The sequence below is a fragment of the Brienomyrus brachyistius genome, chromosome 22 (assembly GCF_023856365.1).
Source record: "Brienomyrus brachyistius isolate T26 chromosome 22, BBRACH_0.4, whole genome shotgun sequence".
Taxonomy (NCBI): Eukaryota; Metazoa; Chordata; class Actinopteri; order Osteoglossiformes; family Mormyridae; genus Brienomyrus; species Brienomyrus brachyistius.
In genome coordinates, this window is record NC_064554.1 from 11,084,218 (window position 1) to 11,101,099 (window position 16,882).

At 48.3% G+C, this 16,882-nt stretch overlaps 2 protein-coding genes across 4 annotated transcripts; one reads left to right on the top strand and one right to left on the bottom strand.

The window, feature by feature from the left end:
- The first annotated feature begins 821 nt into the window (after window positions 1-821).
- LOC125718527 (cytohesin-3-like) lies at window positions 822-10,120 on the top strand. Of its 2 annotated transcripts, none has more exons than XM_048992436.1 (14): window positions 822-989; window positions 1,767-1,819; window positions 4,255-4,319; window positions 4,574-4,638; window positions 5,020-5,086; window positions 5,538-5,656; window positions 5,734-5,814; window positions 6,002-6,114; window positions 6,253-6,401; window positions 6,543-6,654; window positions 6,995-7,071; window positions 8,795-8,866; window positions 9,077-9,231; window positions 9,383-10,120. In XM_048992436.1, exons 1-14 carry the CDS (start codon window positions 967-969, stop codon window positions 9,462-9,464), a joined length of 1,233 nt encoding a protein of 410 aa, XP_048848393.1. In that variant the 5' UTR covers window positions 822-966; the 3' UTR covers window positions 9,465-10,120. The 2 variants fall into 2 exon arrangements, with proteins under 2 accessions (XP_048848393.1, XP_048848394.1); XM_048992437.1 differs by having other exon boundaries at window positions 836-989; window positions 1,711-1,819.
- A 1,201-nt stretch (window positions 10,121-11,321) lies between these two features.
- On the bottom strand, window positions 11,322-16,735 carry LOC125718526 (protein FAM83F-like). Of its 2 annotated transcripts, XM_048992435.1 has the most exons (5): window positions 16,188-16,734; window positions 13,892-14,059; window positions 13,628-13,749; window positions 12,822-13,552; window positions 11,322-12,752 (listed from the first exon to the last, which is right to left on the bottom strand). In XM_048992435.1, exons 1-5 carry the CDS (start codon window positions 16,635-16,637, stop codon window positions 12,703-12,705), a joined length of 1,521 nt encoding a protein of 506 aa, XP_048848392.1. In that variant the 5' UTR covers window positions 16,638-16,734; the 3' UTR covers window positions 11,322-12,702. The 2 variants fall into 2 exon arrangements, with proteins under 2 accessions (XP_048848392.1, XP_048848391.1); XM_048992434.1 differs by having other exon boundaries at window positions 11,322-13,552; window positions 16,188-16,735.
- Between the last annotated feature and the right edge of the window lie 147 nt (window positions 16,736-16,882).

A 16,882-nucleotide genomic window follows, 5' to 3' on the forward strand; every position in this document is an offset into this window, starting at 1 on the left:
TTTTGAAGGTTTTTTTCTTCTTAGTCTCTCAAATTTACGCAATTATTGCTTCATCGGTCTTATTGCTTCTTCCGACCTGCTCTGTTGTGAAACATCCCTAAGAGGCTTAATTTGCTCGTGCATTGTGGAGCATTATGAGCATCGTCTGCGAGCCAGATGTGTCGCGTGAAAAGAGGCAAATTGATACGTTAAATCATTGCTTATGGAATATAGAGAAACTGAACTTTATTATGAAGCGGGCAGCATTTCACTGGTCATATTTACACAGTACTTAAATAAAAAATATACTGCCTCCCTCCATACATCAAATATTCACAAACTTCCCTGAAAACAAGATTTTCGTTAGCCCGCTATTTAAGTTCACATAGTAGACATAACTTTTTAACATCGTCATGTCTCTACACGGTCACCAGAGGGCGCCTAACATTGCCTTTAAACCATCATTACTTATTCTCACAGAAAAGTACATGACCGGGCCGAATGGTGTTTTACTTCTATAATACACCTTGCTGTATGAAATACTTCGTTGTCATGTCTCACGGTTTTCAGCTCATTTTGGCAGATTTTTATATGACTTTTCTAACTGTTTTCACTGCAGCTAGGTTGACATGTATGGAAATAACAACAAATAATCTATAATCTTGAATCTCGAAACAGCATAAATAACGCAAATAAGATACCCAAATGCAGTAAGAAATTTATGACGTATGTGCCCGGGAAGGTGGCCTGGATGAAAAGCGGCCAGTTATCTAAAGCACCAGCTTCAGCCGCTGAGACCGGCGGAAGCGGAGCGCATGTGCTAAGTGGGGGAGGACGCGAGCAAACCGACTCGGCCCTCTGCTGCTCGATGTCTGATGCCGAACGCGGCATGACCGGCCTGCTTCGTTAGAAAAACAGATTTCCTGCTGCTACCCGTCTTTGATTTCTCTGACATTTCCAGGGGAGCAATAAAGTCATTTATCTTGTATGACAGATTATTTGGCACTCCGGTAAGTAGCTGCCGCGCGAACCTAACCCTTCTCATTATTTTAAGATACAAAATAAATCCGCCCAGTTAGTCAGTTGGAATAGTACTGATTTAGGATCTATCTATCTATCTATCTATCTATCTATCTATCTATCTATCTATCTATCTATCTATCTATCTATCTATCTATCTATCTATCTATCTAAACGTGGCAATGGTAGAATTGTTAAAGGATCTAATGAATAAACAAGATAAGTTTCGTGGCAATAGTTTTGATACACATTTATGACAGCGTTTTATGGCTGCATCAGGGATGTCAGCCGATAGCTGAACGCTTGTTGAACACGGTCAGTTTTTGTGCAGGCGTTTAATCAACTAGATACCAAATCGATTCAATTGTCCGCTGTCTCCCCTATACAGTTATTAGACCTCTATGTGTGGAAAATATGAGCGAACTATGTGTGGAAAATAGGAGCGAACTATGTAAAGTGAAATGCAAAGTATTATAAAGACAAAACTGAGAAAACAACAGTGCAAAATAGAAGAGTGACCGATAGTGAGAAGTAATTTGCCGTGACTTTTCTAAAGAGCGTTATGCGGGGCGTAAGGGAGCCGGTGTCCCGGTGGGCAGCATCCCTTGCCGGAGGCTGTACCCTCTCTCTCTCTCTCTCTCTCTCTCTCTCTCTCTCTCTCTCTCTCTCTCTCTCTCTCTTTCACACACACATTTCTCTTTGTTTGTTCAGCATCTTCTGAGCTCTAAACTGTGAAGCTGGTCTCCTGCTTCATTGCTTCATTCCAGGGCAGTCAGGATGCTTCAAAGGAAAGACAGCTTCCTCTGGGGAAAGAGAGAAGGTAATGCCAATCTTTAACATTTCATGATTGTCATTAATTTTGGTTGACGGGGAATTCGGAGCGTCGTGTTACAGTGGAGAGACTTTCAAAGTGTTACGGTGTACTAGACAATGAAGAAGACCAAGGTCACGCTGGTGTCCTATGGACAGCAGTTCACGATTTAAGAGCTACGATCTATGTTTTCATGCATGAGTGGCTCTGTTTTGAATTATTGTTTGCGGTGAAATACAGTTACGCTACAGAGCATCACCAATACTCAAATGTGAGTTTTCCAGCTGTTTGGAGGCGTCACCACTCAACATAGAATTAAGTGTTTTGATAACGAGCTCAATAAGTCACAGTCACAGTGCCGGTACTTAGGTTGTGAAGTGTAATATTCATCATCACCTGCCTGTAGGAATCACTCTACTCACTTCCATTCACGTCACATATACAAAAATTTACTTCATCAGTTGGCCACGCGACCCCGCATAGGCGGCGTGGTACAGAAAATGCACGAACGCTTTATTTCGCATGACTGGTCCGCGTTAGGGACGTGCGGGTCGATACTATAATATCGGTTTTGCTTATCAGAATGTTTAATTTCTAACGCTACAATGACGATTTTAACTTGTATTGAAAATTGAAATGCTGTGCTGTGTTTTGAACCAATAGGTCTCCGGGATGCAGTTCATTACTAGTTTTACTACACATTGTTTCATACATACGTTCGGTCAGGAGTCGCCAGCAGACATCGAATTATTTCTTCAGAGTGAAAGTGGCAACCGTACACAGGGCGAACGGGGAAGGATATCGGTAACAGAATAAGCCTCCAACCTTGCCATAAGATCAAAACGCATATCATACCTAGTCCAATGCTTGAAGTGGGGCAGTATACCAACTGGTATGCGGTACTAGCACCACTTTGTTTTCTTTGCAGAATACCAGGAAGGTGCCCTGCGTACTGCCACTTCAAGCATTGCCCTAGTCCGCATTATTTTTACTGCCCCCTAGAGGAACAGAGTGGTAGCTGCTTCACTGGGCCTTCGCAGGTAGACTGGATATGTTTATGAACGTGGACCGCGCGTTCTTCTATTTTACTAGAACAGGAACACTGGAAATTCAAATATATTATTCTTGTCTTAGAACAGAATCACTTACCCCTGCTGACCCGAACTAGTATTTTTGGCCATAACTAAAAGGTTAAGTGGTGAAGTTGAAGATCTTGAACTGAAGTAGTTATTGTATGAATGCACATTTGAAAAAGGAAATGTTCAAGATCACATTTCTGTTTAATGGTTCTGTTTTGCTGACTTCAGAAGCAGAAGTAGATATATATGGCCAGATGGAGTAGAGTTGTCTTTAGCTTAGATATATATGGTCAGATGGAGTAGAGCTGGCTTTAGCGTGGAGGAGGCTAGGGAGGGTGATTGGTGTATGGGGCCCGTTGTTTCAGGGAAGCATGAAGCAGGCTGATAGTGTCAGAATGCACTGGGCTTCTGCACAGCTGATAGCATCTTCATGTTTTGACTTCTTGGCCTTTCGTCAGAAAGCTGCAGTTTCCACACGCTTGTGGCCACAGCGACTTGAGTCCATCTGGGTATCGGCTGTGGCACCGATGGTTAGGTCTAAAGCCTGGGGGGGGGGGCGGGGGCATGTAAACCACCAGGCCACTTTATACCGTCTTTGACACTCAGTTTATCGGAAGCAAAGTTCATGCTGACTTTCCAAACACACACACACAAAAACACACACACAAACTGATACTCATATCTTTGTGGGGACCATCCACTCATTTCTATGGGGAAACCTCTAATCCCACCTATGAGACCCTTAACCCCTACCCACCTTAACCATAAGCAACCAAACACAATACAAGACGTTTTTAGTTTTTTGATTGCAGTCACAGATTTTTACAAGATTGAAATTTCTCATTGTGGGGTTTGAAAAAATGGTCCCCACATGGTCAAAATAACATGTTTTTTTTTTTTTTTTATCACATTTTGGGTCCCCAAGATGCAATAAGTATATAACCCACATACACAGACACTTTATGTAAATATTAATTTCAACTGAAAACTGAACAGACGCTGTTACTTTAGGTGTACTTATACCTGTGGGCAGCCCCATGCCGAGGTGTACGTATACCCGTGGGCAGCGCCATGCCGAGGTGTACTTATACCCACGGGCAGCACCTTGCCGAGGTGTAAGCATACCCGCAGGCAGCGCCATGCCGAGGTGTACTTGTACCAGCGGGCAGTGCCATGCCGAGGTGCACTTATACCCGCGGGCAGCGCCGCGGGGACACCATATTGAGCATTTAGCATTACTGTACTGTGAAAAGTGGCCGGATAGAGAGTAAGGCAGTAAGACAACCAGTCATTTTAATAGTTAACTAGATGTGAGAGTTACAAGCATTAACTGTCTGTGTCTGTTTATGTGTATGTTTCTCACAGACATGAAGATACAGCCAGTCAAAACCCTGAGTGTGCAAAAGAGTGACATCATGGGCGATATTAAGGTAGCGATCAAATCCGACATGTTCTTACGGGGTGAATTGTGATGTATGCTCTCTCAGACTAGAAGAAAATGCAGCGTTTCCTGTGCACATGCCAGGATTGCATGAAGCGTCATTAGTAAGTGGGAAATTCGACAATTGTTGAGCAGTGAAAGCCCAGCTCACGTTATGTGACGTTTTTCCTGTGTGTTAACTGACCTCAACACCTTGCAAAATCTGTTGCTGCAGCCCCTCGATTGCCTGTGTTTGCATTGCAGAAACTGAGGCTAGAGATAGACAACGTCATGAACGAGATCCAGATCTTCGACTCGGATGAGAAAAAGTAAGGCTTGCCACCCCCCCACCAAAAACACAGAACAGCATCCCAGACTTCTATACAGATTATTCATAATGGTTAGCTGTGTGTAACTACATTTTGATTATATTAAATACATAAGAAGAGACTTTTTCAAAAAGGATCTAAAACTTTGGTGTAGGTTTCTGCCTCAATAATCATCATTTTCAGCCGTGATCCATCCCACATTCCTGTGTTTCATGTCTGCGATGTTTGATTAGGGCAAATGCTGTGCAGCCTGGCTGCATCAGTTACAAACGCATGGATTTCAGGTTGCTGGGAGATTCCACAGTGGCGCCCCCTTGTGGGCCGATGCCTTCCAAGTCCATAGCCATGATATCGTCCTCACCGGCTTCTGTCTCTCCACAGTAAGGCCATAATGAGGGAGAAGCAGTTCCTGTGCGGAAAGAAGAAATTCAACATGGACCCCAAGAAGGTGAGTGTGTGCAGTCGTCTTTGAAGCAAGGGAGTGGATTTCAAGACGCTCAGAGACTCGTGGTGTGGTTAAACCACATCCTGGGCTCGCTGCAGAGGCACAAAAAAGCTGCTTCTCTCTCTCGGAGCTCAGCTGGATGGATTTCTTAGACATGCTGCTGAATACAGTACCAGAATCGCAATGCACATCGATCCAAGATGGCTGCCGAACGTAGCGGTATGCCCCGCCCACTCTCCTAAGGATCCCGTCAGCACAGGCCGTGGTCATGGCTAGCAGAGTGGGGCATGCTGGAGTGAAGCTCAGGTTAGGTGATGAAGCTCAGCTTCAGCTTGAGCCTGGCCAGATGTTGGCGCTGTGCGGTAACCTTTAGTGACACTCCAGACCTCAACGTGGCGCGGACCGTCCCGAATGAGTGCATAGTGTGTGCTGTAAGCTCCGCCTCTCTCCTCAGGGGATCCAGTACCTCAAAAAACATGACCTTCTGGAGGACACCCCGCAGGCCGTGGCTGAGTTCCTGTACAAAGGGGAGGGTCTGAGCAAGACGGCCATCGGGGACTTCCTGGGGGAGAGGTACTGTTACCCGCGGCAACCTTCCTGACTGTCCTGAAAACTCGCAGAAAGGCTCATGTCAGTCTCCCCTCTTGCAGGGGTGACACGCATCTCAAGATCCTGAACTGCTTCGTGGATCTCCATGGGTTTTCAGACCTCAACCTGGTTCAGGGGCTCCGGTATGTCAGTGCAGAGTGTCAGAGACCTTATCAGTGACATCATTTTACAGAATCAAACTATAATGTGCCTTGCAACAACTCTCATCCAGTCCCGACGCTGAATGGGATGGGTAACCTCTAACCTGTACTGTGCAGGCTTTCTGAGTGTGACTCCATCTTGCCTGACGCACCCCCCTTCCCCCCCCAGCCAATTTCTGTGGAGCTTTCGGCTCCCCGGAGAAGCCCAGAAGATTGACCGCATGATGGAGGCCTTTGCCACTCGCTACTGCAACTGCAACTCCACCGTCTTCCAGTCCACAGGTAAGTCTGCTGTCTTCAGGCCAGGCTTCGGGGGGCTAGGTGCTGGGGGTGAATCAGAGCAGCAGCTCTTCGGGAGGGGGGGGGGGGCGGGTGATGGTGGCACCGTGCCCACATCCGCTCCCCTTGTTCCCCTCACAGACACCTGCTACGTGCTCTCCTTCGCCATCATCATGCTGAACACCAGCCTGCACAACCCCAACGTGAAAGATAGGACCACACTGGAGCGCTTCATTGCCATGAACCGTGGCATCAATAGTGGCGAGGACCTGCCCGATGAGCTGCTGATGGTAACCGCAGGGGGCGTGGCTCCCATAGACCCCACCCCATCAACTTAAATCACACCATATGTCACAATGTAGACCAGATCCAGGCATATCCCATAAAAAAACGCATGAAGTAACTCTGCGTCTTCTTGCTCAAACCTACAGAAACTATACGACAGCATCCAGAGTGAACCTTTTAAAATCCCAGAGGATGATGGGAATGACCTCACTCACACCTTCTTCAACCCCGACCGAGAAGGCTGGCTGCTTAAGATGGGTGAGATGTGGACAGAATAACGCAGCTTTTCTACGAAGTTGTCTCCATTACTTACAAGACCTAATAAGAGACACAAACAGTCTAGACCAGTGTTTCTCAGCCTGGTCCTCACGGACCCACAGACAGTTCATGTTTTTGCTCCCTCCCAACTGCTGGTAGGGAGCAAAAATGTGGACCAACTGTGGATCCCTGAGGACCAGGATGGGAGACACTGGTCTAGAGAGAACTACAAACCATATCCCAGAATGTTGTAATATGTAGAGTTAAAAAGCAGCCTGACTGCTGCAGACACCTCCATGATGCGAATGCTGATTTGGGGTCTCCCACCCGCTCTCTGAAGGGGGCAGAGTGAAGACCTGGAAGAGGAGGTGGTTCATCCTGACTGACAGCTGCCTCTACTACTTCAGATACACCACGGTGAGTAGCTGGTCCCGCACCACAGCCTGGGCTGCTGACGGAGATTCTGTGGCAGGAACGGGGTGAAGAGCTGACTGCGACGCACTAAAACGTTCTAGGCTGGATTTCACGGTGACTGTGGAGTCACTGTAATGTTGATTGAAGGCAGCAGGAAGCGAGCTCAGGGACAAAGTTGAGGCAAACAGTCACGTAGTGGAAAGGCAGGACTAATCGCAAAGGCAGAACTAATCGCCAAAACAGGACTAATTGATTCAGAGTGAATACTGTACTGCTACGGAAGGGTTCTGTGATCCAAAGGGACTCACTGGTCTCCACAGGACATACGTCACTTTATTTACTGTAGGACTTTGAATCTATTTCCTCTCTGTTAGAAGATAAAATATGTTTTTGATGAAATGGGCCCTGAGGGCGAGGGCAGCGGTTATTTCTGCTGAACGCAGAGCTGAAAAGATTAACGTGACTCAGAAAGGCAGCCTTTCCTGCCCATCCACTGCATGTATGTTTTCTGACATTTTAGAATAATAGCACTTCAGTAGTTACTATCAGCCTCCTGTTCATCCCGTGTCGGGGCCAGGGGGAGGGCTATGAACAGCACTGTTGAAAACACGCAATTAAAAATCTAGATAAACTCAATATATGACCCATTCTGGCAGGGCAGTGGCACGTCACAGTCAGCAAAAGGCACAGCACTCGACACTCGCACGATACGTCTTAGTCATTCAGCACATCTGTCTTTTAAATTGTGCTTGAATTCATTCATTTTAAGTGACGCTTCAACAGGCCAGTCCCTGTTATACCCCTGGGGCTGGGTACGCTTAGCTGTTTGGATGGCAGTGTTACTGGGTCACCTCAAAACTCTCAGGGTTTTCCCTGATAATCTGCTGCACGTCAGTGAGCCCCAGGATGAGTCAGCAGGCGTGTTTTCACCCGCTAACTTCTCTCGGGATCTTCCACTCTTTCTTCGCACTGTCCCCTTTCCTCCATGCCTCCAGCCGCCTTATTTTCATGCTCACTGCCACTCGTCTTCACAAGACTTTCATAGCCCGTCTGATCTGGCCTTTCCATCTTCCCCAATGACGAACATAGATTTATATCTTGCGGTTTAGCCTATATAATTCAGATATGTAAAGTCTTCTAAGAGCAGTACTTGTGATTGCATCATTTTGCACGCTGGAGGTGGTTGGCGATTGCACTACATGGTGTTGCTCTAAGTTATAGCGAAATATTCAAAATGCCTGATTTTTTTTCTCTACTAGTGCTGCGGATCTGACTGAATTCTGCTTTCCCTTTCTTGACCTAATTACTTAATTAGTGTCCACTTGCTGTCGTATAGTTTGACACATACTGCCCCCAAAGCTAGAGCCCAGGTTAAGAATTCCTGTTTACAGAGGTCTTCTCTTTGCAGTCAGTGTAATGGGACACTCTCAGCCAATAAGAAACGCTCTGCCTGTTCCGTTCTGTGATTGGGCGGTTTGAACAACCAGCTTTCCTTCAGAACCCTCTTCTGCATCTTTGCAGCACATTTTCATCTCAAACCTCACTTTTGTGTCCCGGCTGTTGCAGTAGTTGTGATGCTGATGTCTTTCTTGTACGCAAAAGATGGAGTCCTTGCAGAGCAGAGCGGTACGGAGAACTGAGTGTGAAGATGATGTGAAGTAACTGCCACAAAAAAATTATGCACCTTCATCTCCTCTTTGACCAAAATCCACACTTTCTTTCTTAGGACAAGGAGCCCAGAGGCATTATTCCCTTGGAGAATCTGTGTGTGAAGGATGTGGAGCACCCCCACAAACAGGTGTGTATCTAAACACCTCCACACCTGGCTCTCCATGATCCAGTGGCTATTGTTCTCCGCGTTGCGGTCTCAGAATTACAGTTACAATTTTCATGAACCCGTTACACCGCCCTAGTGAATGTCAGTACGTAAGATGAGTCATCAGTCATTTGGAGAGATTTCGACTATCAGCAATATGTCAGGGTGGACTAAGATGCGTGTCGTTCTCAGTTCTGCTTGGAGATCTACAATCCCAGACAAAAAGGGCAGAAGATCAAGGCTTGTAAGACGGAGACTGACGGCCGAGTGGTTGAGGGGAAGCACATCTCTTACCGATTATCTGCCAGCACCGCCGAGGAGCGAGACGATTGGATCGCCTCCATCAGGTGACTAAAGTCATAAATACAATGTTTTTGTTTCTCCCCCACAGTATTCATGCAACATTTATCATCAGAAATCCAACCTGAAATAATGGAAAGTTGTGATTGGTCCATCATGTTGGAACCCAGCTGATAATCATGTCATGTGACCTGACAGAGCAAGTACTTCCAAGGACCCCTTCTATGACCTGGTGACGGCGCGTAAGCGGAGGGCACTCAGCACCGTTTCCAGAGACTGAGTATCCATGGGCTGTGCAACATGGCGGAGGATTAGCCTCAGAAAACAGCACACGACCAGTGCCGGGATTGTGATGGTCCCTTAACCCAGGAAAGACCAAGGATTGCCTGGTACTAAGCCTTATTCTCCGTGCATATTATTTTCCAGTCTTCAAACCCCAGTTTCAAGAAGGCAGCAGCGTTTTAACTTCCAAAAACTGATGCAGTGCAGATTTCCACGGACTCCCAGCCAAACAGGTCTAATTGTTTTTCAGAATAAACCAATCAGAATTACCGGATGCCAAGGCATGCACACTAAGATAATCAAGTTTATCAGCATCGCAGCCCACGGTGTTTCACTTATTTTGTGAAAGATACACATATTTAAACAGATCACTGTTAAATGAAATGTGGTATTATTCTATGTTTAGTTAAATTTTAAATGCTTTTCAAAACGGAAACGTGAATCAGGCACTTTTTTAGAGGTATAAACACGTGGGCAGATATTCTGTGCCAGGAAAGGATTGTGTGTGTACAACGTTTCATTAATTTAAAGTTTATATTTTTGTGTATATACTTACGTTTGACCAATGTAAAAAATTCAGTTAAATTTAGATACGCTCACAATGTTTTATTACTTGTAAATATATTTAATAAACACACATTTGTTTGCAAAATATTTATCTTCAACTTTTTCAAAGTTTTTAAACATATTTAGAACGTTTTTCTTAAGAATGGAATCTCGCCAGACAAACGGGAAATCTAATAACCAATAATTAAAAGCAAGTGAGATGATCACATTATAAAATTGTAATTCTAAAAGGAAAAAAAATCCAGTCAGCATTATGATTTACTAACCACACCGTTTGTCAGTCACAACTAACATCATTGAGATGTATACATGCACAGGGACTGAGGGAGCGAAATACAGAAATGGGTTAACTTTCAGTTGTGTTATATATAAGCGTAGTTAGCAGAAGCTCGCTCGGGTTTAACGAGAAACGCGTCAGAGACCACAGACCTAAAAGGTCAAAAGCTAAGAACGCAAGGAGGAGCTTATCGCTCCAGACAGACCTGCACCTGCCCCGCGCAATAAACAGGGATGCGCGCAGGTATCGGTATAGCTGTAGGTTGGCACATGCGCATCCGATCAGGGAGCGGAGTAACGATGCTCCAAGGCAAGCCGCGGTCCATCCTGGGTAGTCCTTTCAGGACGGTAATGATTCAGAGAAGCAGTCACCCGAAGCGGAGTTAGAGATGCATGCTGAGACAATGGAATAAATGGGAATACATGAGGTGGTGTTGGTCTCTTACTCAAAAGAATTTTATAGATTTGACAGTTTTTCACATTTAAGACGGAATAGAATGCACATCCCCGTAGGAGATTTTCCCGATGTGTGGTTATGGCCTTGTAGTTCACGTATCAGCCAGCAGATGGCAGCTACTGGTCATTTTTCCGTGACTTCACTGAATGGTGTTACTGACAGTCTATGGGTCTGATGGGGCGAAGCCTTGGAGACGAGCGGATATACGGTTCATGTGATGATTTGATGATCTGACGCAGGATTATCGGCAGAGGGGGGCGGTTAATATCTTTTTTTGGCGAGCATATTGTTTCAGTTCACATTTCTCAGAGTAAGGCACGGAGCAAGTGTACCGGTTTAAAAAGCTGTGGGTTATCAGTCCTGGCCAGAGGTTCTCAACGCAGTGTTGAACAAAGCTGGTAATAGATAGAGTTGCTGCGACCCAGACTGCGTGTATGCAGGTTAAGGTTGCTGCCTGTTTAAAAGCCGTGCACCATTTTCCCCCTCAAATACCCCGTCTTGGCCCCATCAATAACAGCTTCCGCGATGGGCGGAGAGGCTCACCGCTCCACTTCCTTCCCACCTCCGCTTCCTGTGCGTTTCCGCCGCCCCGTTTCGCTCCCCGCCCGGGTAGATCGAGGGCGATAAGCGAGGTAAGATGGGCTGCGCTCAGACTCACCGCATCGCACAGCACAGCACAGCACAGCACACTACACCCACACGGTCCACAGTCTGGCGAGCACATGGTCATATGCACATGAACACTATTGGCGGTCTAATTGGTAAGAAAGCATACTTGAGACCGCATATTGTTAGTTTGAATCCTCGATCAATAAGGTATTACTGACACCCTGAGCAAGGTGCCGCCCCCACGAATGCTATGTTACACGTGGGTTAAATGCGGACGACTTTGTTGTGCTGTGTTGATAAATAATCTCTTTCATTTGAACACTATAGGCAAATGGAAATATATACCTTACGCACAGAGTACACTGTATAAACAGAATCAGACACTGACAGTTACGAGCGTGCACATCCATAAACATGCACGATCAGACAGCCTGCATCACGGTGAGCAAACGGTTTCGGTTTCTTCCGCTACTTCAGGAAATTTTTAACCTGCTACAGCCGGCTGCACTGAGAGCAAAACTGACTTTACCTATAATATTTCTGTTATTTCTCTGTGCCTTCGGTGGTTTCTTAAACGCGACGCCACCTGCTGGTAACTATTCAACATTGCATTCTCTAGTCAAAAGGCCTTGGTTTGCGTCAGATGAAAATCCGCATGCGCACGCAAGGATGCAAAACAAACTTTTACTGTAAACCAGCAAAAGTACAGCTGTGCTCATCACATCAAATGATGGAGAATTCAATCATGATTTTGCATTGTTAAAAAATGCCAAGATGTTTGATTAACGCCCAGATTTACCACCCATAACAATACTGTCATTTTATATATAATAATACGAGCTATATCATATTATGTTTCATATATTGTTAAATTCATCATGTCGTTGTGCAACATCCAGCAGAAGAATGTTCCGGTATCTGGGACTCCAGTGTCTTGCTCAGAAGTCCTGGTTTAAATAGGGTGTCCCACATGCATGGTGCTCCTATGAGCTGTTTGTAAACATTAGACTGCCCCCCCCCCCCCCCCCAGGATGTGTGAAACATGGCAACATAGTAACCAAATATTTGTCATGCTACAAAGTTGCCACCCGTGACATGTGATACTGTTGACCTTGTGGACTGCACCACTTTTCAGGGCCAGCGGGGGGTGTCTGCCATCTGCGTGAATGGAAAAGGGTGCCGCAGGAACATCAGACCGGCTTTGAACGGGATGCGTGTGGTTCCACGCTTACACAGTGCCAGACTTCACAGACAGACGCCTGCTCCTGCCTTTTATCCACTGAAGTCTCGGGGGTGTCAGAGCTGGACCTCCCCCGCCTTCTCTTACTCAGGACTGGATGCAAGGCTTCTTCGAGTGCCGCCGACGCCCTTTAAAGCCTGGGGAGAGAAGAGAGACAGAATGACCGGGGGTTTGTGTGTTCCCGCCGGCGGTAACTCGCCACGTACCTTCATCCACCGCGTTCACCGCCTGCAGGGACATGCTTCTCTGGTTCATCTTTGAGGGCTTTCTCAGTTTCCCCTTCAGATGCGCCGGCATCTCCGAGAAAATGACCTTGAAGCCGTCCTCGTCCAGTTCCTCGGAGTCGGCACTATCTGGTGCGTCCGTGTCGGGGGAGGGGTTTGAAGGGGTGGGCGTGTCCTCACCCTCTGCCACTCCATTCTGATTGGCCAGCCTCCCCTTCGGGAAGTTCCTGAAGGAGGCATGTGACTTCATCGCTCTGACTCCACTGGCTGTTGCCGTACCACTGCTATCCACCCCAAGGGAGAATCTGTCATGGTTCTGATGGTTGACCTCCTGGGGGTCAGGGCTCGTCTCCTCAGTGCCCAGGGCCTCCCTGATCATGGTGAGGTCCTGCAGGGAAACCGCCAAGCCCAAACTGCTCCCCACCACCAAGGAGTACTTGGGGTTGTGGTACTTGTGGGCCGGCACCTTGAGCCGGACCTGGCCAGACTCCTGCTGGAATCGGGAGGCTGGCATCGTCGGGGGCACCCTGTGGTTCAGCGCAGGCCAGACGGGCGCCGGCAGAGCTGGCTTGGCCATGTGGAACTCCTTGTAGAGGTCCACCTGCTGGGAGGCAGCGTACAGCTCCCGGAAGTCGGCGTCAAACACGTGGACCGCCTGGCCTGTCAGCACGGTCACCACATTCCTGTCCAAGCGGGAGCAGCTCCAAGTGAAGCTGCAACGCAGAGCAGTGGTTAGCGTGGTCGGCCGTTAGCCAGCTGGGCAGGATGCTGCGGGGCTCGCCTCTCACCTGTACGAGCCGAACATCACCTTCTCCCCATCCACCAGCATGTACTTACTGCCTAGGGAGCCGGGGAGGCGCCCCAGTGACAGGGCCAGGCCATAGCCCTGCACAGACCTCACCCGCATGCTCTGAAAGAGGCACACACATAGCCGTGAGGCCCAGAGCGAGCAAACGCAAGGCTGCCTAAATCGCAGCGCAAACATCCGTACCACCCGGCATGGTTTAGAAACGGAGAGGGGCGGCTGCCCGCCGCCTCCTGCTGCTCCTCACCCGCAGGTGCGGCGCGGTGACCTGCAGCCGGCTGCACATGTCCAGGAAGTGCGGGACACCTCTGACCTCAAGGATGACATAGACGGACACGCCCCGCCTGAGGATGGCGTCCAGCAGGTCCTGGAGGATATGCAGGTCAGTGAGGAGGTCCATGACCACAGCAATCACCTGCAGTGCCGGGGAAAGGGAGCCACTGGTGAACGGGGGGAGCAGTATTGAAGGTCTTCCTGTAGAAGGCACCTTGTGAGCAGATCCTTACACAAGGGCCAGCTGGTTAGTTATCAGTGCCCTTTACCAGACTCTTGTGGGTTTCAATCTCCTGATCAAGGCCCATAGCAAATAGCCCTACACACAGATACTTGTACTCCCAACAATAAGTAGGAAAGACCCCCCCCCGCCCCACGCTTTATACTTGGGAATCACCTTGTGTAACTGGCTTAGCAAGAATGAAAAATTTCCTGGTTTATTTTGGGAAGTTTGATCTCTGATCTGTCGCTTGGTAACTGATGCGTGACTGGGGGAGGCAAGCTTAACGGCCAGGTCCCGTGTGATTACCACACTGGGGAGCTCACTCTCCCCCCCCCCCCCCCCTGAGCCTGGCGGGGGATTTTGTCGAGTCAAGTTACGGTAAGGTCAGTAGCGTAAGCGAGTGTCAGCATCTTTCCGTCTGTCTCACTCAAACAGCCCCAATCCAGAAGGCCCCTTTTTTCCTAACAACCGTGAATCGGAAACCAAACAAAACACCAACATGCTATTTACCAAAAAAATGAAAGAAAGAAAAAAAAAAAAGATCAAAGCCACAGTGCAGAAGTTTCTCGTGTCACTGCACTGCCAGCACACACTGTGCTTCACTGGCCTACTTACAGGTTATTAACCAATCGGCACCGCTCACCGCCACACCGCACCCTTAGTGCAAACAGGCGACTCTCCCTGCCGCACAGCTCCTGACTGCTGTCTGCGAGAGCATGACCCGCACTGCTGTCCACCAGCAGGAGCCGCTGGTCTCGGAGCTAGTGTTTGCAGGGCAGGTTCTCCTGTTACACTCAGTGGGATAAATAGCTGTTTACAACAGAGCCTGAGGCCCAGCCTCCCCCCAGGTGCGCAGGCCAATCCGCCTGCGGTTACAACGTGCTCTGCGATTCTCCCATCATGCCCTGGGGCTGCTCTGGCAGCTCTGGCTGGGAGATCGGTGTTGGTCTGGTTTGAGTGATTAACTTTCCAGAACCATGCGAGTGTGTGTGTGGCGTGTGTGTCTGTCTAAGCACCTCGACTTGCCCCAACACCTCTCCATCCTACAGCCACTGAATGTCACGTCTTCCAAAACCGTTTACGTACCTCTGCGACTGTCACTCTTCCCTCGTTAATTTCGAACAAAACCGAGAAACGTGTTTGCTTACTTGCCCCTCCCCCCAAGGATCAAAATCGCACAACAAGGAATTCCTGCTGCAACAAAACTGTGCCAGGTCTGTATAAAACAGCGTAAAAATTAGTGCATGTTAAGCAAGCAGTAGCTAGTCAGGGTTTTGGTACAAAGGTCAGACAAAAAATGCGATAGATGCACTCTAGCTACAACCTGTCACACCCTCCCTTGTGGTGACACGCGGATATGCTCCGGCGACTCGACACCGCGACTAAAATACGTGTCAATAACTCCATATTGTGCAGGTGCTGGCAACACAAAGAGCCCTCATATCGCATCGCTGCTGCGAAAAGAACATTTTAATTAATGTGTCAAACAGGAAAACTAGTTCCAGTTTCCTCATCATAAGCACCGCTTATTGCTCAGTGCAGAAACTATGCTATATATTGTATAGCTAAGTATAGAACCTGCGAATTGTGAGCGATCTCATCTTTGGAAAGAATATTACAGCACCTTAGAAAGTCAAGATGGGACATCCAACCACTCCCTGTCAATTCACAGCATGCAGCTGGGAGTAATTCAGTGAGGTTAGGGAGATGGGAGGGTTAAATTACACTCATTGTGCAGGGAGGGGGAATCTGTTCCACCCGTGTATGGAAACCGTCAATCACACAGATGACATGACGGTGTCTCTATATCACTGATGATGCAGGTGATTCCAAATGCGCAGCCTTTTTTACTTATAAAAGACCGCATGGTTTTCACGGCAGCGCACCGGGCAGTATAAGTAACTTTTTCCAGGCTGTTGACCTCCGTTTAAATATTGTATTATGTAAATATAGATTAGTGTAAAAGTATAAAAATGTAAATTTGGCGATGCAGCAGCAGTGCGCGTTAAATGCCCGGTAGGCAGGCATCCCGGCGAGCTGCCCTTACCTTACTGGCCTCCTGGATCATCCTGCGGGCCACCTCTTTGATGTGCGGTCCCCTGTCTTTGGGCGGATGCGTGTGAACCGAGACCCGGGTCGCTCCTCTGTAAATCGCCCCGTCCGCCCAGCCAATGTCCAGAGGCGGCGGCTCCGTGTCCGACAGCTGCGGCCAGTAGGTGGAGGGAAGCCCCGAGTGTGTGGGGGAGCCGCAGCTCGAATCGTCGCTGTCGGCGGCGTAGGGCTGCAGCGTGTCCCGGATGGTCTTCACCTCCCGGGCCGATAGGAAGTCCTTCGCGTTGTCGTCGCGGAGCTGCATCTTGAAGGCGCCATCGCCGTGCCGCAGCAGCTGTTCGACGGCCGCCCGCTGCTCCTCGCTGTAGTAAAACTCGGGTCGCCACTCCGGCACCTTTTCGTTGACATGGCAGTCGTCCAGGATGCCCAGCTGGGATTCGGCCATGACGGTGCCCGGCCCGGAGAACGAAGCCGCGGATCCCCTTTACCTTTGTGACTTAGGTGAGCGTGGGGAGAGGGGCGGGGCTAAGCGGCGCTGCTGTCAATCATCCGCCTCACCTGGCAGGTAAGCTTCTCTTTCACGAAAGGGGCGGGGCTAAGCGGCGCTGCTATCAATCATCCGCCTCACCTGGCAGGTAAGTTTCTCTTTCACAAAAGGGGCGGGGCTAAGCAGCGCTGCTGTACACAGAG